General features: G+C 46.6%; 2 protein-coding genes and 1 long non-coding RNA gene across 8 annotated transcripts in view; 2 read left to right on the top strand and 1 right to left on the bottom strand.

The window, feature by feature from the left end:
* Positions 1 to 27,905, top strand: part of UBAC1 (UBA domain containing 1) — a 185,442-nt gene that overhangs the window by 112,363 nt on the left and 45,174 nt on the right. For all 6 annotated transcript variants that reach the window (XM_048512272.1, XM_048512271.1, XM_048512273.1 and 3 more), the window contains 3 exons: positions 6,356 to 6,464; positions 18,747 to 18,981; positions 23,728 to 23,814. In XM_048512272.1, coding sequence (XP_048368229.1) covers positions 6,356 to 6,464; positions 18,747 to 18,981; positions 23,728 to 23,814 — 431 coding nt within the window. The remainder of the gene's footprint in view (positions 1 to 6,355; positions 6,465 to 18,746; positions 18,982 to 23,727; positions 23,815 to 27,905) is intronic.
* Positions 382 to 27,568, bottom strand: LOC125441617. The gene is made up of 3 exons (XR_007245873.1): positions 27,555 to 27,568; positions 6,852 to 6,858; positions 382 to 560 (listed from the first exon to the last, which is right to left on the bottom strand). It is a non-coding gene; the product is annotated as an uncharacterized LOC125441617 (long non-coding RNA).
* Positions 9,279 to 12,608, top strand: LOC125441616. The gene is made up of 2 exons (XM_048512278.1): positions 9,279 to 10,626; positions 12,039 to 12,608. The coding sequence occupies exons 1-2, from the start codon at positions 9,998 to 10,000 to the stop codon at positions 12,322 to 12,324; spliced, it is 915 nt and encodes a 304-aa protein (XP_048368235.1). The 5' UTR covers positions 9,279 to 9,997; the 3' UTR covers positions 12,325 to 12,608.

Here is a 27,905-nt window from a genome sequence, read left to right as displayed (position 1 = left end):
CGAGTACGCCCACAACAACGCCGTCCACTCAAGTACAGGCCAAAGCCCCTTCAAGGTAGTCTATGGACATGACAAGGAACCTTTCCCCCTGGAGGGGCGCTGCCGGACGGACCACCAGACCTGGGCGAGTGGATCACCTCTCTGTGTGCTACATGGAGTGCTGCCCTGGACTCCCTGGCCAAAGCCAACTACAAGCGCTTTGCCGACCGCAAGTTCAGACCGGTGGACCAGGCGTACCTTTCGACGAGGAACTTGCGGGGTCGGCCGGGGACACGTAAGCTAGGTGCACAGTTCATCGGGCCTTTCCGCGTCTCTCTAGGGAGCGGGATGTCAGGATTAAGGATCCTTTTTCTTCCTTTCTTTCATATCCTTTTTCTTCCTTTTGCTACAGACATAATCAAAAAAGTCTTTTAAAATTGTTTTTAACCTCTCTGGCAAACCTGAGCTCATTCTGAGCTTTAGCTTTTCTGACTTTCCCTCTACATGTCCTGGCTATGTGTTTGAATTCCTCTTTGGTGATTTCCCCCTTTTTCCATTTCTTGTACATGTCCCTTTTAAATCTTAGCTTGGTTGAAAATTATTTAGACATCCATCCTGGTTTCCTTGGATACCTCCCATTTTTCCTGCTCATTGGAACTGTTTGTAATTGTCCCTTCAACGTCTCACTTTTAAGAAACTCCCATCTAGCATCTACTCCCTTCTCTTTTAGTATTCTTAACCATGGGATCACACCAAGTAGTTTTTTAAGTTTACTGAAATCAGCTTTCTTAAAGTCTAGAATGTGTGTCTGACTTTGCTAGGCATCCCCTTTCCACTGTATGACAAACTCCAGGAGTTTGTTATGCCCACCTAAGGATCTGACCACTTCCCCCCCTTTAACCAGGTCATCATTGTTGGTTAGAAGCAGATCTAAAAATAGCTGACCAGGTCATCATTGTTGGTTAGAAGCAGATCTAAAAATAGCTGATCTCCTACCTTCTTGACCATTAAATTATCTGCAAGGCGAGCGAGGAATGTGTTGAACCTTATAGTCTTGGGAGAGTTTGATTCCCAACAAATATCAGGATAATTAAAATCTCCAATTACTACTATTTTCGTCCTTTTTTCAAGGAACATATCAGAAGATAAGTGGGTCCCAGCCATTTAGGGCTTTCAGTGTTTACACCAGAACCTTCAACCTGATCCAGTGCCCCACCCGGAGCCAATGCAGGTGGCACAGTTCTGGTTGGATGTGTGTGCAACAAGGAGTTCCTACAAGGGCCAGGGACCAGGTGGAGCTTCTGGATCAGGCCCAGGAGTGGCCCTACATAGAGCAAGCTTCAATAATCTAACTGAGAACTGTGGCTAGATCGGCCTGGGACAAAAAACAGCAACTGCTTCACATGGCGCAGATGATAAAAAACTGTGAGCAAGGTGTGTTAACTGGGCCTCCATTGATAAGGAGGAATCCAGATACTCACCTAGGCTCTTCATGGTTTGCACAATATTAAGTTACGCACTGCTCAGAGCTGACAATCAGCAAGCCTGCTCCATCCTGTCGACCCAGCCACAGGACCTCTAACTTTGTCAGATTGAATTTCAAATGGCTCTCTTCCAATCACTCCACCACAGCCTCCAAACAGCTCCCCGAGTATCTGGGGCAGAGTTCGGATAGCCATCTATTAACAGATAGAGCTGAATGTCCTCTGTATGTTGATGACAACCAAGCGCAAACCTCCATATTAACCCAACAAGAAAGTGCATATAGATATTAAATAACATTGTGGAAAGAATTGCCTCCGAGGGACCCTACACACCTTTGGTTGGCACCCAAAAGCACTCTGACCAATCTGAATCCTCTGACTCTGACCTTGAAGGAAGGAACATAGCCACTGCAAAACTAGTCCAGAAATCCCCACATCAGCATATAGGGTGTGATCATTGGGTCTTCTCCCAGGGTCTTCTTCTAGCATTGAGGTCTTCTCCCAGGACTGGAAATGCATTTGGATTTAACAGCATAAGGTCAGCAACATAGGTTTCCAATTCAGTCCACAGGACTCTAATTTCAGATTTCTGCCTCGTTGGAGCTACAGGATCCATTGGTAAGAAGGCCTACTTGTCTGCCGCTGTCAATTTTCACATCATGAACTATCAAGACAACCATTGGGACTGTTGTCAGCTCTTTCTACGGGAAAAGCTGTTGCCCCATTTAGATCTCCTTCCAGAAGAGACACAATCTATGGTTCACCTCTCCATACAAAAGACAAAGGCAGGCCAACATGCTGCAGATGCTTCAGCTAGAGCACTGGCAGTGACCCCGAGAAGGTATGACTGGCTGAGCAAGCGCCGGATATGACATAAATTATGAACTACCATTTTAGGAGACATTGCTCTCCGCCTCTTCCCATTGTCCTCGTCGGGGTTATAAGGCTCAACCCCATAGCCACTCCATAGTGGGGTACGAGGGGTCTTATCTTGGTCCCCGGCCCCATTGGTGCCACCAGTAGCTCCCTTACTCGAGTACATGGAAGCCAGAGCAGTCGTTAGACAGAACCAGCTTAATGTCAAACCTGGGATCAATGACCCAAATTAGAATCTATACCATTGAGGATGAGAAGCCTTTATTGGAGAAGACACACAGTGGACACCACCCCACCCCCCCGCCCCGGCCTCACGAACAATTGCCAGGCTTCAGCCTGACAGTGGTCTACCAGGAGAGTTAATGAACTGGCTGCCCCCATGTAGATCCTGCTTTTTAAAAAGATCTTTAATGAAAAAGTAGTTCTTCACCCAAGCTTGGAGTTTCTACCCAAGGTGGTTTCTAGTTTTCACTTAGCACAAAAGGTGGGTTTCCCTGTTTTCTTCCCACATGCATCTTCAGAAGCAGAGTGAACCCTACATTATGCACTGAAGACCAAAGGTGAAAACAGAGTAGCACTTACTTATGACTGCCGTTCATCAAGGTCTTCTATGCAGACACACATTCCCTTCCTCCTGCCTCTCTGTGCGCCCTCTTACTGAAAAGTAAAATCACTTAGGTGACACGAGGGCAGATTGCGGCAACCAGGAACGGGGGGGGGGGGGATGCTCTTCAGAGCACATGATGGTTTATGTGGGAAGAAAAGGCCATGTCTGTCTCCAGAGGGTGAGGTGCCCCAGAGACGTTGTTATAGATTTTTATGGGGGGTTGGGGGTGAGGCCCCACTCCCACCCATCTCTGGGGGCGTGGCCATGCCTCCCCAAGCCCCGCCCTGGCCTCGGTACTTATAAAAGCAGCTCTCTGAGGCCGGGGACAGCAGACTCATCTGCCCTGCCCTCCCCCACCCCTCCCCCACCAAAGCTCCCAGCTGGCAGCCAGCAGCCCCTTCTACCCTCCCCTCTGGGCAGGGCCATAGCTAGGGAAAATTAAGCCCGGTGCAAAATCTGAATTTTGCACACACACACCCCCATAGACGGCTGCTGTGATGCTGGAATCCACCCCAAAACAGCACCACTTTCAATGGTGTTTAAACTAGAGAGCCCAAATTCTCCTTTAAAATCCACCTTAAAGGGAGAATCTGGGGTCCCCAGTTATAACAACATTGAAAGTAATGCTGTTTTGGGGTGGATTCTCACCCTGGAACAGCATCACTTTCAATGTTTAAACTGGGGATCTCAGATTCTCCCTTTAAATCCATGCCGAAGGGGGTGGATTTAAAAGGAAAATCTGGGGAAACTTAGGGGGTGCCTGCTGTCAGGGGTGCAATTGTTAAGATAGCAGCACCAAACTTTCAGGGTATCTTTAGGAGACTCTCCTAATGATACCACCCAGGTGTGGTGAAGTTTGGTTCATGAGGTCCAAAGTTATGGACCCTCAAAGGTGTAGTCCCCATCTTTTATAGCTCCCAATGGGTGATGGCGGCACCCCCTTTGGGAGTCCATAACTTCGGACCCCCTGAACCAAACCTCACCAAACCTGGGTAGTATCATCAGGAGAGTCTCCCAAAACATCCCTGAAATTTTGGTGCTGCTAACCTAAAAATTGCCTCCCTGAAGGCCAAAAAACAAAAAAACTTAAAATATTTTTTAAAAATCACAAATGGGGCGGAGCTTCGGACATGTAATGGGGGGTTGAACCCAAGAACCCCTCCCTTACCTATGTCCTTGAGGTGCCCCCTCCTGTTGCTATGACGCTATAAAAATCTGCCAAATGGCAAGCCTGCACAGGTACAGTCCTAATGTGTGTATGCACAGAAGTCCTCAATGAACAATAGTTACAAGTAAGTGCAACCCTGTTTTTCTGCTAAACATTAGTAAGAACTTCCTGAAAGTTAGAGCAGTTTCTGAGTGGAACGGACATACTTGGGAGGTAATGGTCTCCTTTAGAGGATTTTAAGCAGAGGCTAGAGGGCCATCTGATAGCAATGCTAATTCTTAAGCAGACGGTGAGGGCAGAAGCGGATGTACCAGTGCTTGGCTGCAGTGGCTTACCTAAACAAAATGGTGCCCGGGGCAAGAACTAAAATGGCCCCCTGGCCCAGCCGAGTCCTTGCGGCACAGCGCCTGGTGGCTCCCTCCATGCTGGGGCCACACTTGTCAGCTTTGGGCCCATCAGGCGCCAAACTGCAGGAGAGGCTGGGCGGAAAGACCCGGCTGGCACCCAGCACTCCCACCCCATGTGACTGGGTGGTGTGTGCCCGGGGACATGTGACACCCCATGTCTATCTGGCAGGTGCACTCCTGCTTGGCTGTCGTGGCCCTTTCTTACATGTCCACAGTAATGCTGATGGCCACTTTGGGTGTGTGGAAGGAATTTTCCTTTATGCCAGATCGGCCAGGGGTTCTGGAGGTTTTTCTACCTCATCTGGGCATAAAGCAGGTGTCACTGGGGGGTTGAGGGGGGAAGGGTCCTTGTGATTTTCCTCTGTTGTGCAAAAGGTTTTCTCTAGGTGACCCTCGATGTCCTTTCCATGTCTAAAAGTCTGTGTTTCAATATTTCTAACTTTGTGTAGACTTCAAAACATATTTCTGTTTAAGTATATGTGTTAATATTTAGAACCTATCTAGACTTTTAGGATAAGGGTTATAAAATAGGAACAAGTAGAATATTTAGAGGCAATATATTGTGCAAGATTTGCTAAAGTTAGAATGAATCAACCCTCCTTGTCTCCACTCCTATACAACCAATTTCTGTTAAATGTTATAGACACAAGCCTAGATGGATACTAACTTTTAAATGGTTAGCAATATTACATTAATATTGCTAGCAATGCTGTATAATTGTTATTAATATTTTACATTTTCCAATTGAGCTTTTTAGCTCAATTGGAAAATGTAAAATATTAATAACAATTATACATTGTGTATTTTATAAGTATTATTGAGGCAATATAAATAATTCTATTCTCAATACCTGCACATGGTTTCAGCTTAATAGATTTTAAGAACATAAGAAAGAGTCTGCTGGATCAGACCAGAGTCCATCTAATCCAGCACTCTGCTACTCGCAGTGGCCCACCAGATGCCTTTGGGAGCTCACATGCAGGATGTGAAAGCAATGTACTTCTGCTGCTGCTGCTGCTGCTGCTGCTGCTGCTCCCGAGCACCTGGTGTACTAAGGCATTTGCAAGATCAAGGAGGATCAAGATTGGTAGCCATAAATCGACTTCTCCTCCATATATCTGTCCAAGCCCCTTTTAAAGCTATCCAGGTGAGTGGCCATCACCACCTCCTGTGGCAGCATATTCCAAACACCAATCACACGTTGTGTGAAGAAGTGTTTCCTTTTATTAGTCCTAATTCTTCCCCCCAGCATTTTCAATGAATGCCCCCTGGTTCTAGTATTGTGAGAAAGAGAGAAAAATTTCTCTCTGTCAACATTTTCTATCCCATGCATAATTTTATAGACTTCAATCATATCTCCCCTCAGACTGAGTCCCAAATGCTGCAGCCTCTCCTCATCAGGACAATTTTGTCCCAAATTGTCTAATTTATTCCCAATTCAAAATTCAAGTATCCAGAAGCTTCTGCAGATGACTTATATACAGTAATACTGATGAAGATGTTAAAGAAAAAAACCTGATTCTGTTCTGATATCTCCACTACAGTAAGACCAGATAATACCCAAAATCCTCTAGGAGAGGCTCAGGGCATGAAATGTTTTGTGTCTCTGATGGAACCACTTGATCTTACGGGATTGGCCGTCACTTTTTGCCATTTGGTATGGAGTTTGATGCCCTGACCTGGCATTCCAACTTATCTATCTAGAGAAATCCAGTCTCTTCCTGTGCTTGAAGATATCGTTTTATTTGTCAGATTCCTAAAATGCTAAATTTATTGTATGTTGATCTGATTTTGCATGCTTAATTCAGTTCTTTTTGCCTTTTTTTGTCTTTAGCCATGTTAGATGAAGATGAGGACGACAGAGTGGATGAGATTGCCTTGCGCCAACTGACAGAAATGGGGTTTCCAGAGAGTAGAGCTGTCAAAGCCCTTCGTTTAAGCCAGTAGGTGTAAAACCTATGCATCTTTGGGGAGCTTTTGCTGGGTAATGAATGCATTTGACTCAAGATTGATTTCATCAGTGCATGATAGAACATTGTACGTTTGTAATTGGCCAGTCTCCAAGTAAACCAGGAGGCTTTTATGCTTAAGGAAAGTGGGTTTGTGATCTCTTTGCTACAACAGTTACGTTTGGCGACTTGATTTTGTAGTTAAGCCATTTAGAGGTTGACTTTAACTAGTTTAGTCACCTTCTTCCTTCTTCAGGTGTATGGCTTAGTGGATGGATTCTACTGCGCAGCAAGAAGTCCAACCAATTTCAGCTCAGCCACCAACTTCTCAAGGACAAGGCACACTCTTTCAGTTTTAAAGAGGGAAAGAAATGTGTCCACTTTTTACCTTTTCACTTTACTAGGATTACTGCAGTATTCATGTTCTGCTGAAATCTGACAGTTGCAGGGGTGTGTATATCCTAGTTTCCATTTTGGTCCCAGATTCACACAATAAGATCCTGAACATAAAGAAATTGTTGCACTTCCTCTTGCTGCAAGCAGCTTCTGGATTAGGCAGTGGTCACCACAAAGAGCAACCAAGATATGGTGACAAAGTGTTGACGCTCCTAGAGCATGTTTGAAAAAGTACTGAGAGACAAGGAATATGGTTCAGAGATAATTTATTGAGAGGAATGTCAGACTGTTTTAATTGAATGAAACTTAATGTAATAACATACATCAGTACACTGTTGTGCCTAAGTCAAGTTGCAAATATTCCAGATATCTGAACACACTGTGCAATGTGGCTGCTGTCAAACTTGCAGTTCAGATAATAACTTCACTTGATGGGTTCAAGAATTTTTATTGCATACATGAAAGAGCCAGCAAAAGACAGTTCTGGCTAAAAGGCACCAAAGCAGTTGATAATATGTTGTAGCAAATCCCCACCCCCTAGAGTGGGGGAGGGTTGGGGGGGGGGGCATCAGGCCTCAAAAAATTGAAATCTCTGGATTCTAAAACTTCATTGAGGTTAATATGAATAGTCAGTTAATTACCCTTACCACCTTGAAATGTTTGATGAATTTATGCCCCAGTTTACAGGTCCCCGGGAGGCCCCTCAGGTTTTTTGTGGAAACATAGTCACAGTCCCCCACAGCATAGGGTACCAGGTGGCGCTTTTGGTCAGCCTGCTTCTTATAGTTGCATTCCCGTTGGAGGTCTTCCTTCTTCGGAGCATCTCGACCTTGCACTGTCATCGGCCGGACTCTCGTTCCAGACCATGCTTGAGCTGCAGGGACTCCCAGTGATCACAGGCCGTGAGGGCTCCCTCGTGGTCTCTGTCCCATCGCCTGGAGGGGGCCGCTGCCCTAGCCAGAAATCCTGGGGCCCCAGGGATCTGCTGATTATGTCCTAGCCATAGCTTCCAGCCGAGATTTTTGGGCCACGATCTGGTGCCAGGGTGAAGATGTCCTTCAGCGGTGGCTTCTGATGGGCCCCACTGTTGCCCCCATCATTGGTGTCCCACCCACTGTTGGACGTAGTGTGGTTCCCCTTCGACCCAGCCATACTGGGAGTAGGTCTGGGAGTAGAAGAGGGGATCCAGTTAGGTGCCTCCAGGGACCATCTGTCAGAGCAGCCAGAGCCATTTCCATCTCATGACCAAGGTGGGAGCCAACTACCTCTTCCAATCCCTCCGGGAATGTCCTGATACTCAGGGACATATTAATAATTCTCCCTAGGGGGATCTAGATTTCATCCTCACTGGCTATTACAAGCCAAGATAGGCATGGATTTAAGAGGCAAGTGGTGGGTCTGACAGCCCTCAGGACCCTGTCCACATCATCCTGAGAGAGCTGATTGAAATGATCCAATATAGGACCTGAAGACGGCCAAGGGGCCTCTCGTCCATTTACTGCATCAAATTTGGCAGAAAAGTCCTGGCAAAGTGTTAGGATTTTATCCGCAGAAAAGGCTGCAAATGCCTTGCAGCTGATGGTCAAATTACTCCCATTTTGGGACCTCTCTGATAGGTCTGTCAGTAGTCAAATCATCCTAAATAATTGTGCTGAGTGAGAGCTTGCAGATGTGATGCTCACTGCAAAAGTCTTGTTTCCAATTGGAGCTAATGGGAGATGGGGGCTACCCCTTTGAGGGTCCATAAAATTGCACCCCTGAACCAAACTTCCCCAAACCTGGGTGATATCATCAGGAGAGTCTCCTGAAGATATCCTGAAATCCTGGTGCTGCTAGCTTAAAAAATGCACCCCTGACAGGCACCCCAAGAAATTTTCCCAGATTCTCCCTTTGAACTGACCTGGCTCCATTACAGCCAATGGAGAATTTCTGGGTGAGTGTAAGCAGGCCAGGATTCATCAAACCTGGGTGCTCTTGCCAGGGGTGTCTCCCGAAGCCACCCTGAAAGTATGATGCCTCTACCTTGAAAAATGTGCACCCTGCTTACACCCCCAGAAATTCCCCATTGGCTACAATGGAACCAGGTCAGATCAGAGAATCTGCCATAGAATCTCCTTTAATCTCTGCTGGAAGTGGTGGGAGGGTGAGAAGAGAAGTCACTTCTTTTCTCCCCCCACCTTTCAGCAGCGATGTCAAGAGAGGAAGAGGGTCAGAAGTGTAGCTAGGGAAAATGGAACTCGGTGCAAAATCTGAGTTTTGCTGCCCCCCATGTTCATTTGTGTTTTTTGAATTTTAGTGTTTTTCAGTTTTGGGCCTGCAGGGGGTGCAGTTTTTAGGCTAGCAGCATCAAAATTTTAGGGTATCTCTAGGAGACTATCCTGATGATACCACCCAGGTTTGGTGAAGTTTGGTTCAGGGGGTCCAAAGTTATGGACTTTCAAAGGTGTAGCCCCCATCTCCTATTAGCTCGCATTGGAAACAAGACTTTTGCAGTGAGCATCACATCTGCAAGCTCTCACTCAGCACAATTATTTAGGATAATTTGACTACTGACAGCCACCTGTTGACGGGGCTGGGGCTGGTGGTCTCCCAGCAGGAGTTCCGGCTGATGGGGCTGTGCCAGCCGGAGATGGAGAACTGGCAGTACCACATCCAGGGCAGCCGGGTGATGGCGCCAATGCAGGGCAACCAGCTCAACCAGCTGGAGGGCAACCGGCTCAACCAGTTGGTATTCCTGTGCAACCGATACCATTGGGGATACCGGCCCCACCAGTTCGGCCTTCTGTATTTCCTGCCCCACCAGCTCCACCACTGTTTCCAGCTCCGCCACCACCATTTCCATTCCAGCCACCTTAAGGGTATCCTATGATGCCTCCTATGGGGTACCTACAGTTTCCTCAGCGCGCCCCCCCCCCCGTTTTAGACTGACAACATGTTACGATGGCTCACAGAAAAAGCTGCCTGTGTTTCTAGTGCAAGTCAGCACCCATATGCAGCAATGTGACCGTCAATGCCAGAATGTCCTGAAACAGGTGTATGAGGTAGGATCCGCTCTGGACGATATAGCAGCGGAGTGGTATGTACAACTTTTCCAGAGAGGGGCTTCTGAACTTCGTGACTTTTAGGAATTTATGATGACCCTGCGATGTCGGTTTGAAAGCCCGTTCGTTGGGGAAGAGGCAAAAAAGGAACTGATGATGATGCGCCAAGGGACTATGCCTTTTGTGGAATTTGTGGAAAATTTCCATACAGTGTCTAGTAAAATCCCTGACTGGAATGACCCAGTTAAAGTGTTTGCATTTAAACAAGCTTTGCATCCTGAGTTGCTGCGGTGGTCACTTCAACAAGATAGTCCCCAGACCTTAATGGAGTGGATCATGCTGGCTGGCATGTCTGATGCACGGATGCATGAAGCGAAATCCCATACGGGCAACTTAGCCCCTCATAAACCTGGGCCTCAGAAGAAACCTCCCCTCCGTCAAAAACTGTCCAAATCTGAAAATGCATGTCGCAGGTGCCTGGGATTGTCTCTTTACTTCGGAGAACCCGGCCACATGGCGGCTGGCTGCCATGCGAAACAACCACAGAAAGCCCCTGTCCCAAGAGGCGCGCCAGCTGCCAAAGGTTATGATGGCTACCTTTTCCAAAAAAAGGTACAGCACATCTTGCGCTTCCCACTGACTTGGATTATAACTCGTCCGATGACAATAGTAAGGGCTACGCGAAGACTTTGGACACCACTTAGGATATTTCAGAAAGGGTGAGTGTCAAAAGGTCCTAAAGGTCCTAAATTCTGTCAAAAGGTCCTAAAGGTCCTAAACTAAAAGTCCATTCACTTGTGAATTCCAGTTGCTCCCACTGCTTAATACACCCTAGTGTTGTGGAGAGCTTGGATTTACAAACTTTTTTGCTGCATAAATCCCTGTCCTTCAACCAAATGAATGGTAGTCCCCCAGTAACTTCCCGTACAGAACCTGTACTTGTTCAGTGCGCAAACCACTGGGAACGTAGAAGTGTTGTGATAGTGAATATTTTGGATTATCTGATCATACTTGGAATGCTGTGGTTAATTGATCATGATCCGAAAATCCAATGGGCTGATCATGTTGTGACTTTCACGGAACACCCTTGTGGTGAGCACATGCTATTACACCCTCCTGCAAATACTGCCTTAAGTTATGGCAATCATGTCTCCTCCCTCCCGATTGACATTCCCGCGCCTTACAAGGATTTATGGCGGATGTTTGAAGAAACTGAATGTGATACGTTGCCCCCGCATCGTGATTCAGACTGTAAAATCGAATTGGTTCCTGGTTGTACTCTGCCAAAGGGTCGATTGTATCCCATGAGTTAAACTGAGGATGCTGCCTTACAAGACTTTTTGAATAAAAATTTGGCCCACCGTTTCATTGGAAGGCGCGGAGTATTGTTTGTCAAAAAGAAAGATGGCTCTTTGTGTTTGTGTACGGACTATCGGGGTTTGAATGCAGTATCCACCACCAATAAATATCCTTTCTGCAGTTGTTGGGTATCGAGCAGGCACTCTCCTCCCCCTATCATCCTCAATCTGATGGGGATCTATTCAGAAATTTGAACAGTATTTGCGGTGTTATGTAAACTACCAGTGGGACAATTGGGTTGATCTACTGCCATTTGCTGAATATGCTTACAATAATGTGGTTCACAGCAGCACTGGCAAGATGCCTTTTGAGGTAGTTTCGGGATTTTCCACTAAGCCCATTCCTTTTCTGTCTCAAGGAAAGGCAATTCCCCCGGAACTAAACAAGTGGATCCAGAGTTTGTCTGGCCTGCTATTCGTCAAGCGTTGCAAAAATCTCAGATTGCTTACAAGCGGCAGGCAGACAAACATAGGTGCGAGCTCCCTCTGGCGGTCGGAGACATGATCCTCTGAAGATGCCAGCCACAGACCCAGGTGAAACATCAGGAGAGAATGCTGCTAGAACACGGCCATACAGCCCGGAAACCACACAGCACCCCGGTCAGAGACGTGGTTTACCTGTCTACAAAGAATCTCCATGATGTTCATAAACCCACTAAATTGGGGTTGAAGCACTTTAGGCCATACAGGATTCTAAAAATTATCGATGGTGTGACTGCTGAACTGGACTTGCCAAAGGCATTGCATAAAATTCACCCTGTTTTTCATTGCAGTTTGCTCAAGAAAGCACCGCTACTGGATTCGTGGCATCCAGAGTCTACTTCAACTCCACCAACTCTGATTAATGGAGAGCAGCATTATGAAATTTCTGCTATACATGACTCTCGCATTTATTGTAACTGCTTGCAATATTTGGTTTCCTGGGAAGGCTGGTTACCTGGACATAATGAATGGGTGGACGCTATTCACATCAGAGCTCCCAAGCTCATTTGGGACTTCCATCATTCCTGTACAAGCTGGGGGAGGGCCCTAGAAGAAGCAGGATGTCAGGATGCCTAAGGGGGACTGGGGCCACTTGCAGCTTTGAGGCTGGGGGGGCGGGGGGAAGGGATTTTAGCTGAATATTATGTAGTGTGTTTCTGCTCAATTTCACCAGCAGGTGATGGCCAAGGCCGACTCTAACGGACTTGCGTTTTTATCTCACTGTCTGCATATTTCTGCCTTGGTTCACATCAGGGGGGTACACCCTCACTGATATTACTGACTATTTGTGTGGGGAAAAGTCAGTTCTGGCTTTTCCACGCTGTTCTCAAGTTGCTGAATAAACTACTGTTTTAACAAGAGGTTGCTTCCATCATTGGGGATCTGACAATGAGGCAGCACAACACCTCACGCACCAGGTTAATGTGTTCCTGAACGGTCTCAGAATAGATCAGCACGACTTGTGCGGGGAAAGCCCCCCTCCCAGCACAGTGTCATCCATATGTTCGAACCAGAGCAGCCGTTTCAGTTTAATGAGTTTGAGTCCTAACGCCGCCACCCAAACAGGGTGGATCAGGCACCTCAAGCAACCTGAGTCAATGAGGGCCTTGGCACGGGTATGGGTCTGAGACCCCGGGAAGGAAAGAGTGACCGAAATGACAATGCGCTCAGTGAAGAAGCACTCAACAGCTTCTTGGCACCTACAGGGACAACCTGGCCACCAGCGCTCCTTAAGCCAGGTCGTCGTCGTTTCCTGCTGATGCACTGTCGTCCTGGGTGTCCGACGCCTCAGAGTCGCTCAAGTCCCTGGCTTGGGCAGCCAGGTTAAGGGCAGCACTGGCTTTCGCAGGGCGGGGTCGTTGGGAACCTTTCGCGGGGGTTCCCAAGTGCAGTGGGCCCTTAGTTCCGGAAGCAGCTGCTGGGGTGCGATGACCAGGGCAAGACGCAGTGAGGTGGCCGCCTTCTCCACAGTGCAGGCACAGGCCTAAGCGGCGATGGCAGGCACGAGTGGATTTGGGAGGGCTCCGCTTGTGTCTTCTCATTGTCCACAGCCTTCTCTGGCGTCCGGAGCGGCTGGCGTTGGGTGTGGTTCCACTGTTGTTCCGACTGCTCCACTTGCCAGATCCGTATCTTGGCGTCCCCTGCTTACCTGATCCATTCCATTAATGTCTCAGGGTCACCGTGGGTCAGGGCCTATTGTAGTACCTTGGAGTGAAGAGCATCTTTGAAGAGCTGAACCAGGACCAACTCAGGCCACCCACGCAAGTGTCTGGCTAGCCTGCGGAAGTCAGCAGTGAACTTGCATTGTAGTTCGCCCCGAGCCTTCTCTTCCACCAGAGCATCATCGAACCTCTTGTAGGGCCAGCAGGAACCGTTCTAGGTTGTAGATTTCCGGCACATCTTCCTCTACTAGTCCCATTACCCAATTAGCAGCCTCCCCTCAGAGCCGGGTCCCGATCTCGAACACTCTCTCCCAGTCCGAATAGAAGCTGCTACCGTGGACCTCCATGTATGAACCCACTTGGATCAAGAAAAAGGCAAGTTCATCTGGATTCCCATCAAAGTCCACTTAAAACTTTTCCGAGGCCCTCCCTGGGACACAGGGCCTTGTTGGTAGGTTGGAGCGCTCCTCCCTGTGGCGACTGACCTGTCGCCTTGGTGATCGGGACTGCGGTCCCGTGTAAGGTCGGCTAGCTACCCCCGTAGGGAGTGCAGCTCAGCTCTCAGATCGCCTTCCACATTGTCCCCCTCGACCATCTCTGCAGTTGTGGAGGGCTCGAGAGCTGTTCTCTCCCTTCCCCGTTGGGCCATCAGGAACTCCACTTGCTGCCGAAGGTCTGAAAGGTTGGATTGTAGCAGGTCCCTCTACCAGGTGACCTTCTCTGTCTTGAGTCACAGTGCCTCATAAGCACGCTGCTGCTTGTCTGCCTCACGGCTCGATTCTTTCCCAGGTGCTTGGGAATGTCACCAGGTGCACTCGTTCCCCGTCCACGTCTTCGCAGGAGGGGTGTCGCACCTGCTCATTCAGGTGTAGGCCGCCTCACCAGGGTCCCTCGTCCTGCTGGGGAGAGTCAGGGATAGTGAGCGTAGATTCGTTCTCCTGACCCAGCCATGCCTATAGGAGGTCTGAGCACGTGGTAGAACAATAAGAGTGAGTTCCAACACAATGTAAGGCTGAACACAGACAAAGCTAGCTTTAGAAAAGGAACTTTATTGATTTATGTTGCTTAACTACAGGGTGCTGGAACTGAGGATTCATGTATTTATTTTATTTCTGAACTCAACAACAACTGATCAACTCCCCCACCCCGCCCAGCCTCTGGCCTCTCATTGGCCATGAAGCTTCGGTGGGATGTAGTTTCTCAGTTTGCTTTCCCGCTCTTTTTGGACAAAGGCGGGAACCGGTGCATGCTGGGAGTTGCAGTCCTGACAATGTGTGTGTATTTAAATTTCAGATTTTTGTATACCCCTTTTGAGGTTTGTAAAAAGGTCTATCTTGCCCATTCACAGCTCCAGTCACCAGAATTAAGTATCCAAATATTTGACCAACTTCTCTATTTGAGTATAAGATTAGGAAACTGCACACTTTTTGTCACTCTGACTAAAACTGAGACTAGATTTCTTTATTCGTTATAGATTTCTTTATTCATTATAATTTCTAATAACCCAACAATCTCTGTAATAACTTTGATGGGTTGTCCTTAACCATAGTCCTTTGTTGATCAATTTTCTCATGCTTCAAAGAACAAATACATGTTGATCTACAAAAACATATCTACTAAGATATGTGCAAAAGATCAAGGTGACACATGGTCAGGGGACCTCCACAGGCAAGCAGTAACGATTTCGTAAGAACAGAAGCTTGTCATCATGTAGCTGTGAATAGGCTTAGCAAGTGTGCCTTGGACAAGTCAAGGTAGACTTGTTTAACTGTGGGAATCCAGGAAGGTAGCATCCTTCTTGCACTTCAAATGTCTGCTAACTTAGGATTGGCTGGACTCCCCATCTGATTGATCCCTTGGATTCCAGAAAAGGTTCTGTAGCAGCAAGCAGAAATATCCTTTATGTTGACCCAGGTTTGAGGGCCAATTTTATTTACAATATTTCTGATGTACAGGACCAAAAGCTGCTAACAAACTAAAATAGTGCTAGTAATTATGTCTAAAAGCAAGTTATGCACCACTATATAACCCCATAAAACATTTTGTCAAAAAGCCCTTAAAAACAATTATAATTTACATCAGGAAGAGTTTGATTAAGGCAGGAAAGCTATTCCATAATGGGGGGTCTACAACTGAAAAGGATCATGGAATCATAGAGTTGGAAGATCCCCAACCACCTGCAATGCAGGAAGTCACAATCAAAGCACCCATGACAGATGTTCATCCAGCCTCTCTTTAGAAACCTCCACCACACTCAGAGGTAGTGCATTCCACTGTCTGAACAGCCCTTACTGTCAGAAAGTTTTTCCTGATGTTTAGGTGGAATCTCTTTTTCTTCACCTTGAACCTATTACTTCTGGTCCTAGTCTCTGGAGCAGCAGAAAACAAGCTTGCTCCCTCACCAAGCTTGCTCCCTCACTTATTTATTATTTATTTATTTTGAGTTTTTTATACCGCCCTACCCCCGAAGGGCTCTGGGCGGTGAACAACAGTTTAAAACATACAATCAAATCGATTTAAAATAGATACAGCGTTTAAACATATAAAACATATAAAACAGCGTCAGCAACAAAATCCAATTTTAAAAACCTCCGCAAAGGAGGGGGGGAGGGGTCCCATAGATGGTGGAGGGACCCTAAAACAAGAACTAGAGTAGGGGGGAGGGAGGGCACACATCAGCGGCCGGATTATCCAAAAGCCTCAAGGAACAACTCCGCCTTACAGTCTCCAAGGAATTCACCAAGACCTCGCGAGGGCCCGGACAGCTGGAGGGAGAAGTGTTCCACACCAGGCAGGGGCCAGGGCCGTAAAAGCCCTGGCCCGGGTGGAGGCCAGCCGCATCATAGAGGGGCCGGGGACTAGCAGCAAATTGGCCTCTGCCGAACCCAGAGGCCTGGAAGGGACATATGGGGTAATGCGGTCCCGAAGGTACGAGGGTCCCAGACCGCGTAAGGCCTTAAAGGTTAGCACCCATACCTTGAAGATGATCCGGAACTCAACTGGGAGCCAATGCAGGCTCCCTTCAGATACTGAAACATGGCTATCATGTCACCTCTTAACCTTCTCTTCACCAAACTAAACATCCCCAGCTCCCTTTGTCTCTTCTCATAGGGCAGGGATTCCAGACCTTTCACCATTTTGGTAAAATAATTGGTGGCAGACATCACCAGTATATGTGACAGACAGCAAAGGTGTTGTATGGGATTGTATTGGGAGCAGCTAGCAGGGAAACTAGCCCTGTTGAGAGGGACCGATGCATCTTACAGCATGAAGATTGAGGGACACCTGTTATTTAAACTAGGACACTTCAGCTACCTCACAGGCAATCCTCCAAACAGAGGTGTTCAATGTATTGTCGAAGGCTTTCACGGCCGGATTCAACTGGTTGTAATGGGTTTTCCGGGCTGTGTGGCCGTGGTCTGATGGATCTTGTTCCTAATGTTTCGCCTGCATCTGTGGCTGGCATCTTCAGAGGTATATCACAGAGGGAAGTCTGTTACATTCTTTGTCCAGTGAGAAGGGAATGTTTAGTGGGGTATATATTGTCCATGTCCCAGAGTGGGGAACCAATCAGTAAGTGTTTGGGTGGAACTTGCTATGCAAAGATGTGGTTGATAGTACTGTATTGTGGGAACAAGATCCACCAGACCACGGCCACACAGCCCAGAAAACCCATCACAACCACCAAACAGAGTTTACAATGTCATGTGGCAGACCTTTCTGTCACAGTAGCATGCTGCCATGGTGAATTGGGAAAGCCCAGGAGTAGGTGACATTCTTCAGTTTCTCCAAAATGATCTCAACCAAGGCCTGATACCTGCACACTAAGGCAGCAGCTTGCAACAGTTTCCACTACCCTTGCTTACAAAGGCCATGTCTTTTTGTCTGACCTTCCTTAATTAGTTTTTAAAGAGATACCTGTTGTTCAGCCTGTGGTCCACAGACTGCCTGCATGTGACTTCATATTGGTTCTGTCCCATCCTAGTATAACTTGTGCCAGTCAGCTCACAAAATAAAAAAAAAAAAAAAAAAAAAAAAAAAAAAAAAAAAAAAAAAAAAAAAAAAAAAAAAAAAAAAAAGAAAAAAAAAAAAAAAAAAAAAAAAAAAAAAAAAATAAAAAAAAAAAAAAAAAAAAAAAAAAAAAAAAAAACAAAATAAAAATCTTGGTGAGGATTATGGCAGCCTACAGGGTAATGGAGTTTAATGCTCAATAAATAACAAGCTGTTCATTGTTTTAAGGGTGTAAGATGGGTCTTGGAATGCATCCTTCCTTTCACTGGGTAAACTTCTACTAGTTAAATTCCACTAGTCAGGGAATCCCTGTTTGCAGAAGCAGCAAACCTCTGAATACCAGTTCTAGGAAGCAAGATCAGGGGAAAATGTTCATCTTGGTGTCTTCTTTGCTCACCTTTCAGGGCATCTGATTGGCCACTGTTTGAAATCAGTTGCTGGACTGGATGCATCACTGATCTGGCCCAACAGGACTCTTCTTAACATTCTTACTTTTATCTCAGCAGATGTGGCTTTTGGAAGAGAAGTCTTCCAAACCGCAATCTCTGTATGGTGGGTTGGATCCCACCATAGGGAGCTGTTCTTCATCCCATCAGCCAAAAGGTGCCTCATCCTGGGACTAATGGAGAGAGGAAATTCTTACTTTCCTGTGAATTCATATTCTCAGGGACTTTAGAATAGATCTACTCACCCTTCCTGGGAACACAATTATATAGGAAACAAGCACTAGGACCTTGGTGTACGCTTTGGTAGTTAATCTCATGGAATGCCCCTCTTTTATATTATTCCCATTTTTTTAATGGTTAGTTGATTCCACCACCACCCCACCACCCTTTAAAAAGTTTGTAATATAGTATTAGAATTGTGTCTATATTCCATACTTGGCCTGGGGGTTTGGTGGAAATTCTTCCCCTTGATGTCTTTCCACATGAGACTAAGAGGCAGTTCTATCCCATCATTTGAAGACTGCCCAGCCCTAGAAATACTGAGCAGGAATCCAGAAGTAAGCCAAACACCCCCCCCCCTTTTTTTTCAAGATCTGATGATAATTTACAATTGTCCCTAATGTTTTGTTTTGTTGTTACTCTGTGTCCATTTTTTTAACCTGGTAATTGTTGGTGGTAGCCATGTTTATATGAGTGCAGGATGTACAATCAAATATGAAATAAAAGCATGGTGGGGGCTATGATCTGTAGCAGTGCCACGTGGCAAGATTGGGTGTACATACTAGAGCAAAATTCAGTGCAGAAAAGTTCCTCATTTTGGTTGTTCTTGTCTCGTCTTGATGCTAATGACATTTATTCATGTGTGAACTTCCCAATGCAGCATGTCCGTGACTCAGGCCATGGAATGGCTAATTGAGCATGCAGATGACCCCACAGTTGATACTCCTCTGCCAGGTCAGTTCTTGGTTGAAAATGCCACAGGAACAGATGCATTCGCCACTCAGGCAGTTGCTGCTGGGGCTAGCCTTGATGTGAACAGAGAAGAGCCGAAGGATGAGCTGACAGAAATATTCAAGAAGATACGCAGGAAAAGAGAGTTTCGTCCTGATCCAAGGGTACTGTGTGTGGGGGTTTCAGGGTGTGTTGCCCATACAATAAGTGTAAATATATCTTAGTGGTAGGGTACTCCCCTTTGACTAATGCAGTTGAAATTTGCATCTTAATTCACTACCTGATTTTTGTGGCACTTGCTTTTACTTGTTGTTTTCTTCCCCGCCCCCGCCCCCATGTATCAGTGAAGACTGGCAAAGGGAAGCAAAGGGTGGCGCGTTCTGTGAGCCACTCTTGCTGGATGGAGTACTGATCCTAGAACCAATCCCATGTGCTTCCCATCAGAAAGGCTCTGAGGTAGCCAGGTGAAAACTCTGATGAACTGCTCCTGGTCAGTTTGGACAATATCTGGCCAAAATGGTCCAATGGCCTAGCTCATGTATGTCAATAGTATTGGCACTCTCTTGTGCCTCTTCCCTTAGGATCCCCCCCCTTGCAATTTCTAAAAGGGTATAAATAATTTTTAACACACTTCCAAATGGCAGAAGTCTGTTCTTAATTTTAAGAGGAAATAGTGAAGATCTGGATAGGCTTCTGTTGTTGTGTGGCAGGGACAAGTTTTTCCTGCAGGCTGTTCGGGGCGGGGGGGCAAACATGGAGGCTTTGTGGAGAGTTTACGGCTGTGGAAGAGGACAGCTGAAAAGCCACCTTCATGATCACAGAGCAATATGGACAAGGACTCAAACTATAAGGATCGCTTAAGTGCCAAGAATAACAGCAGATGTTCAGTGATAATAATTCCAGGGGGCATGTTTGTCTGTTACAACAATGATCCTTTGAATACTGTTTCTCTAATATAATGCTTCTTAGGGGCTCAGAAGTCTGTAGTATTGCACGTAATAATGGATTAGATTCAGATTAAATTTTCTGCTAACAGAAGAAGGTACCCAGTACCCCTTTCCTGCCGTACAGTCCCCAGTTTGCTGATAGCATCCCAGAGAGTCTTCTGTGCCCCAGGAACATCATCTCAAGGAGATCTGTAGGCTATGGTGGGAGGGCCAGAGGCAGGAAAGTTCTGCTTTGTTGATGGAGGTTCCTTTCATTAGTAGGAATTTTTTGGCTGGCTACTGGTATACGGTGTTGCTAGCGTGCTCCCTAAAGGGTTTTGTCAGTGACTGGGTGGCAGGGAAAAAAGCGTGTAGCTGGGTTTCTGAGGTTGTAACCATTCACCATCAACCATCAGCTATTCATTGTCATTAAATTAGTCCCCATGGTGTGGTAGGTTTTTATTGTTTAGTACAATTGACAAGGAATCTGCCATCTGGATTGTTGTGTTGTTTTGTTTTTTGGAGATTATAATGATGCATATTACTGTTGTTTGAAAGGTATGTATGTTTGCTGTTTGCCTCCCAGCCTGAAAGGGGAGAGGCAGCCTATTTAATAACAACAACAACAACAACAACAACAACAACAACAACAACAACAACAACAACAACAACAACAATAATAATAATAATAATAATAATAATAATAATAATAATAATAATAATAATAAAAATCTTCGAATTGACAAAATTAACATCTGTCAAATTCAGAAGGCAGCCCTGCTGGGTTCCGCACGAATACTACACCGATACATTACAACTTCCTAGGCCTCTGGGTGAGGCTTGAATTGTAATGAAGGCCAACAACCAGATAAATATCTGGCAGCTGTGAAATCTACCATAATGATGATGATGATGATGATGATGATGATGATGATGATGATGATGATGATGATGATGATGATGATGATATTAAATCTGCATCCCCAGCAACCTCACTGCAGCATCCCAACCAGGTTTTTTGTTGTGACAGGTGAGCAATGAGGGATAGAGCAGGCAGGGACTGATAGACCATGGGGCCTAGCCCTGCAGATATCACATCCATGGGGAAAGGGAAGGGGCATGGGCAGGGATTGAGCCTGCTGAGAGAGTTGGCAAGGGCCCCAGCAATCCCCCTCCTGCAGAGACCTCAAGCAGGCCCCCACCCCTCATGGTGCCATCACCTCAAAAGGACACATATGGTGCATGAGGCGCCCTGGCCCCAGTTATCTGATTGGCACAGCAGCCCATCCTTGGGGGAGGCTGACTCTCCAGCAGCTGTACTGTCAGAAACCCCTTGTGCTTTCAGGTGGTCCTCAGACCCCCAACCAGGTCCTTACTCAGGTGACCTCAGAAAGGGAACCACATCCTGGTGCCACTGTGGGTCTCCCCCACAATGTCTCCCAGTTAGCCCATGGGAGGCCCTTGGCATTCTGGGTCCCCACCAGACTCAGAGTCCAGGAAGCCCCTCCCCATGATCTGCTGGCCCATTCCTGCCCTCCACAACGACACATCTCTGCTCTGATTGACAGAAAAATATGTGAGGCAGAGTGGGGAGTGATGTTCCTGTCATGGAGGTGGTACCCATCACATTAGATGTAAAGTGTATTGAAAGAAGCCTGCAGTGCCCAAATGTGGAAATGCTGAAGACCACCAGTACTGATAGCTCCCAATTCCTGAGGGAAGGGGAAATATGTCCATGGGCTTCAACCCCGGATGATTTTGAGTGATTGTTCACATGTCTCAGGCCAGTGTCCCCCACCCCACACCCCCAGAAATGCTTGTGGTGGGGGAGATGGAAATGGGCAGTGCAGGCATTGTGGAATCTGACCGCTTTTAAAATTACATCCAGTTTTTAAATACTTTTCCCTACTTTTCACCAAGTAGAGGAGGGAGGAGGGAATGGGCAAGCCACTCTTCTGAGGGACATGGTAGAGTTATTCCACACACACACACACTCAATCCTGTCTTATAGGGGTCACCAGGGGTTGGGGTCAGTCTGTAATGATGTGTGATGATACATCATGGCATTCAGAACTCTACATGGAAGTTCAGTGCAGTTGAGTTGTGTCAAGGAACCCCGCCGTCTGCCGCTCTGCAGAGCTGGCCTTCTTGAAGTCAATGATAGCTGAATGTTCACAGTGACCTCACCACAAACACCATGGCTGGGAGCTGCAGAATGAACCCATTTTTGTGCTGCTTTCATTTTCATGACCCATTTTGACTGCCATACTGACTGACTGTTCCACTCCCATTGTTCACATGTCTCATAACAACACCCCTTTCACAATGCATGGAAATGGGAAATGGCTCCTGGGAGGGCTCCTTCTTGAACTCCTCTCTCATCAGTCAGCCAGGTAACCACTTAGCCAAGCCGCAGGCACTGAATTGCAAGAAGGTGTGGGGAGCAAATGTGAAACTGACATATGCAGCTGCAAGCCATTGTGGGAACCACATGTCAGCATGGAACACAGGGGAAGGAGAAACCAGACTAGGCACCTTAGGGAGCCTGCAGTATGCCTGATAAACCCCAAAGTTATTGACTGTCACCACTGCCAAAGAATTATGGTGTCCAAAAACAGGTCTAATAGTTCAACAAGCAAGTGCATCCCTATCAGTGTTGTTCATGTCAATTGTAAGATATGTGAAAGCCAAAATAGCCAAGTGCTTAAAACAAATAAAAACAGAAAGTTTATGAATATATAAACACAATGTATATGCAGTAATATGGTTATGATTTACCCCAAATGTCATGTGTACAACCATTAACCCAGAAGTCTCCAGATGCACTAACTAAAATCAGAAAACCCTTTTAACAGCTGTGTCTTCGTCAGCTGTCTTTCTGTAGTCAACCATTCCATCTATAGAATGCAGAGTTTTATGCATTCCTTTCTACCTCTGGAAACATCATTCCCGCCGGGTTCTTGGGTCATGGTGAGAAGTGGGGACAAACTGGAGTGAAGAAGAACAGAGAGGTGGAATTGCTCCTCTTTCCTCTAGCACCCGCCTCTGACCAAAGGGATTAATTCCACCCCCTTGTTCCAGGTCTCATTAACCCAACTCACAGGATTCCATATGGATTGTGCCATTCCAGGAGTGGCCTTTCTAGGGGACACAGGAAAGTTTGATGTGTCTTCTGTTTCTGGATGAATGCAGGCCAAGGTGTTTTTTTTAATATTCATACAAAGGTAAAATTCTCACTACAAAGTTTAAATATATTCAAACAATTATCAGAGATCACAGAAACCTCATGAATCATTTGTGCATTCTAACATCCATAAAGCAGCCACCAAAATAAATAGTGGGAAGAAGCACTGCTGGGCTTTTTTAGAACAAAATACAGACCATCATTACAACTATTTCTAGTTATTACTACTTCCAATGATTGCTGGTATAGTTAGATACATTTTCTGTTGTCTGGATTTGGAGTTATTTAGACTTCAGTCACTTTTACAAAAATTCAAAGGAGAGGCCACTAGTCTGCTTAGCTCTGTTCAAATCGCAAGCAGGAAATTTCCATTTTTCTCTGTGTTCACATTGAACAAGGAATAGGAAAAAAGATTTTGCATTTGACACAGAGGATCTGACTGCAGGTCTTTCGTATGCAATGCTTTCAGCGACCTGCTGGTGGTGATGGAGAGTTACCATCTGTGAAAGGGAATCAATGGTATCTAGCTGAAGAGTTGAACTCATTGAAGTCTAGCAGTTGAGACCTGAGACAGCTGAGCCAATAAAAATAGGAGCCTCTGCAGGGTTGTTTTACTACAGCTACAAACATGACCTTTGCTTCTGTGACTGAGCTCAGGCTCTAGCATAGGGCTTAATAAAGCACTTCCTGTTTGTTGGTCTGTTGCAGACCAAGGTTGCTAGGATGGGTGTGTTGGAAGAAAGCAGTTTGCAATCAGAGTCTGGTCCAAGTAGTAACGGGCTTCTTCATTCTGGTTTTAGGCTATCATTGCCTTGATGGAGATGGGCTTTGATGAGAAAGAGGTGGTGGATGCACTCAGAGTGAACAACAACCAGCAAAATGCAGCAGTGAGTATATTTCCTGGCTTTTGTATTATCTTCATTGTGTGACATACGTCTTGCCCATTGTTTCAGCCAACAGGCTTATCTAATGGAGCAATCTCTGAATTAGCCAGACTAGACCCTTTGTACTCCTGCCTTCTCACTCTTTCCCCTTCTTCATCTGCTCCCTTGATGCACAGTCGGACTGGAGGGAAAGTGAAGATGACGTACCTCCACCTTGCTGTAGTGCAGGATGTCAGTCAAATCACATTTCACTTTTTGACAGTTCCTGGGTGTTAAGCTGTTCCCATTGAAATCACTCTAACAGAAAACAGGTGAACAGAAAACATGGCTCTGCATTTTAAAACATCTGTTGTTCCTTTTTATGCAGACTTCCATTATTCTTATTATCATTAATATGGTCTATTTATTTATTTATTTATTTAATATTTTAAACTTTTGTGCCGCCCTCCCCCATAGGGCTCAGGGCGGTGAACAATAGTCATAAAAACAATACAATCCCAATTAAATATACAGAATAAAAACAGATGCACACAATAAAACAGACTGGCTCAGATGTCAACATTTATTCACCCCCTTACTGTACCCATGGGAGGCCTAGATATTATAGGGATTTACTAATCAAACTGGCTGGCCGAACACCTGGCAGAACAGGTCCGTTTTGGGACCTGATGGGGCAGCAGAGGGACCTGATGGGGCAGTACGGGTCCCTCAGGTATGTAGGTTCAAGGCCATTAATGGCCTTGAAGGTTAGAACCAACACTTTGAACATGAGCCAGAGCTCAATGGGCAGCCAGTGAAGTTGGTACAGGACCAGTGTGATCCAGTCCCGACTAGATGCGCTCGAAAGGGGCCTGGCTGCTGCATGCTGTACAAGTTTAAGTTTCCGGATCACAGCCAAAGGCAGGCCAGCGTAAAGCACATTACAATAATCAAGCCTGAAGGTGGCCATCACATGGATCACCATGGCCAGGTCAAAGCGGGAGAGATATGGGGCCAGTTGCCGCACCTGTTGCAGATGGTAAAACGCTGCCTGAGCTGTATGAGTGACCTGGATCTCCAGCGATAATGCCGAAGCCAGTGTCACTCCCAGGCTTTGGACAGATGAGGCTAGAGATGTAGGGCCTCGCCATCTAGCGAAGGCGGGCAAAAGTTCACCATTCGGTCCCCCCATCCCAGCCATAGGACTTCCATCTTCGTAGGATTTAACTTCAGCCGATTTGCTCTCAACGAACCAGCAGCAGCCTCAAAACAACACTGGAGAGCTCCAGGAGCCAAAGACAGGCTGCCCTCCATCGTGAACATGAGCTGGGTGTCATCAGCATATTGGTGACACTGCAGCCCCAAACTCCAGATCAAACTTGCCCGGGGGCGCATGTAGATCAGGGGTCTGCAACCTGCAGCTCTCCAGATGTTCATGGACTACAAATCCCATCAGTATGCTAGCAGGGGCTGATGGGATTTGTAGTCCATGAACATCTAAAGAGAGCCGCAGGTTGCAAACCCCTGATGTAGATGTTAAAAAGCATCGAGGAGAGGATCGCTCCCTGCGGCACCCCACAGTCAATGGGATAGCGCCTGGAGTTCTCTCCCACCGATGTCACCTGCAGTCCCCAGTCCCGGAGAAACGAGGTCAGCCAGCTCAAGGCTGATCCCCGAACTCCGATATCAGTGAGGCGGTGGACCAGAAGGTCGTGATCTACTATATCAAATGCTTCAGTGAGGTCTAGCAATACCAGCAGCACCAAAACGCCTCTGTCCAAGTGGAGCCAGAGTTCGTCCATGTCTGGCCACAACTGTCACGTTTCCATGGCCAGCGCGGAAGCTGTACTGCAAGGGATCCAATATGTGTGCTTCATCCAGGAACCGTTGAGTCTTTCTCAGTGGGACTCAAAGTGGATTTCAATTATGATGAAAACTTGTCAGTCAATGTATTGCAGAGGAGTACTGGGCCTAAATGGCGCCCAGGGCATGACCGGCTCCCCGCGCCCCTCCCCCCCGGCTTCCTACGCCCCTTGTGCCGCACTTTAAGCAGCCAGCAGGGAGACTGGGGCTTGGGGGGACAGGGCTCAGGTGCACACCACTGCAGCAGGCCAGTCCCTGGGCTGGCCAACCACCACGGTGCCAAGCCCTGCCCCCTCCCAGCCTTCCTGCAGGCTGGCTCTTGCAAGAACCTTCAGGGAGGCCAGTGGGGGGCAGGGCTCAGTGGCGGGCAGCTCAGACAGGCGGCTTGGGTGGGCGCCATGGCAGTAGGTTGGCTCCTGCTCTCTCTGGCCTCCTGGGATCCCTCCTTAAAAGGCTTTCATGGTCAGAATCAACTGAGTATTGTGGGTTTTCTGTGCAGTGTAACTGTGAACTGGTTGTTTTTGACTCCTAAAATTTTGCCTACATCTATGACTGCCATCTTCAGTAAGATTGTTAGCAACTGCCAGACCACAGCTACATAGCCTGGAAAACCCATAACAGACACTTGTCAGCATAGGCGTATCTAGGCAAACTGGAGCCCAGGGACAAAAACTGAGTTTGCCCCCCACCATATGGGCAGCCACCCTCCTCCACTACGACCAAACAATGATTTTTTGCACCAGCTCACAAAACATCTCCCACCCCCAGCAAAACATACACGGCCCTCTCCCCACCAACTCTCTTTCCTAATTTTATCCTCACACCAACCCTATGAGGTAGGTTATTAGCCTGAGAAACAGCTCCAAGCCAGTGCAAGTAGGTATTAAGCATGCAAATCTCTCACAAATCACCCCCAGCAAAACATTTACCAAACAAATGTCAGCATCATCTCTCACAAAACACCTCCAGTGGAATTCACCCCCAAACAGCATCACTTTCAATGGTGTTTAAACTAGGGAGTCCAGATTCTTCTTTTAAATCCACCTTAAAAGAAGAATCTGGGGTCCCCAGTTAAAACAACACTGAAAGTGATGCTGTTTCGGGGTGGATTCTCCTCCATTCTGAAACAGCATCACTTTCAATGTTTAAACTGTGGACCTCACATTCTCCCTTTAAGTCCATGCCGAAGGGGGTGGATTTAAAAGGAGAATCTGGGAAAATTTGGAGTGTGCCTGCTTTCAGGGGTGCAGTTGTTAAGCTAGCAGCACCAAATTTTCAGGGCATCTTTAGGAGACTATCCTGATGATACCACCCAGGTTTGGTGAAGTTTAGTTCAGAGGGTCCAAAGTTATGAACCCTCAAAGGTGCAGCCCCCATCTCCTATTAGCTCCCATTGGAAACAATGGGGGATGGGGTACCTCTTTTGGGAATCCATAACTTTGGACCTCCTGAACCAAACCTCACCTAACTTTGGTGGTATCATCAGGAGAGTCTCCTGAAAAATCCTTGAAATTTTGGTGCTGCTAGCCCAAAAACTGCACTCCCTGCAGGCCAAAAACTGAAAAACACTAAAAGATACACACAAACGAACCTGAAATTTTTGCGCCCTCCACTAGGGGTGCCCGGGGACATGGGGTGCCCCATGTCCCCTAGGCAAATACACCACTGCGTGTGAGTCAGTCAGTGGATCCCAAAATACAACATTTGATTCTAACAGTAAAACAATCATCTATAGAAAAAATTAACATAGTCACCACTCACATCCCAAGCCCAAGGTGAGGAGCGGTAGAGCAGCACCCAGGAATGCAGCCACAGCACCGCCCCCAAAGAGGCCATCAGCAGTGTCAGCGCCAGGGGAGGAGCAGAAATTCCTTTCTCTCCTGGGAAGCCTATAAGCATACAAGTCTTTTATTTTATTTGTTTTGTTATACTTATATCCCAACCATCCCTGGCCATGGTCAAGCTCAGGGTGGCTTCCATTCAAGTAAACAATACACAGAATCAGCATTAAAACAAAAATAAAAACCAAATCAAACTAATATCAGCGATGGCGGTTAATTCCCCTTCAGCTTATGAAATCTCCAATTCAAATCACTAAAAATAACCAGGAGGCAGGATGTAATCAAGAAGGGCAGGTGCACAATAAATGAACATAATGGAACCTCCGTGCTGGTATTCAGCCCAACAGACTAATTAATCATTGATGGCAAGTGATTGGGAGGTCAGTGTAAGGAATTCCATAGAATTCCAAT

Source organism: Sphaerodactylus townsendi, linkage group LG12 (assembly GCF_021028975.2).
Source record: "Sphaerodactylus townsendi isolate TG3544 linkage group LG12, MPM_Stown_v2.3, whole genome shotgun sequence".
Classification (NCBI taxonomy): Eukaryota; Metazoa; Chordata; class Lepidosauria; order Squamata; family Sphaerodactylidae; genus Sphaerodactylus; species Sphaerodactylus townsendi.
This window is presented reverse-complemented; position numbering and strand designations above follow the sequence as displayed.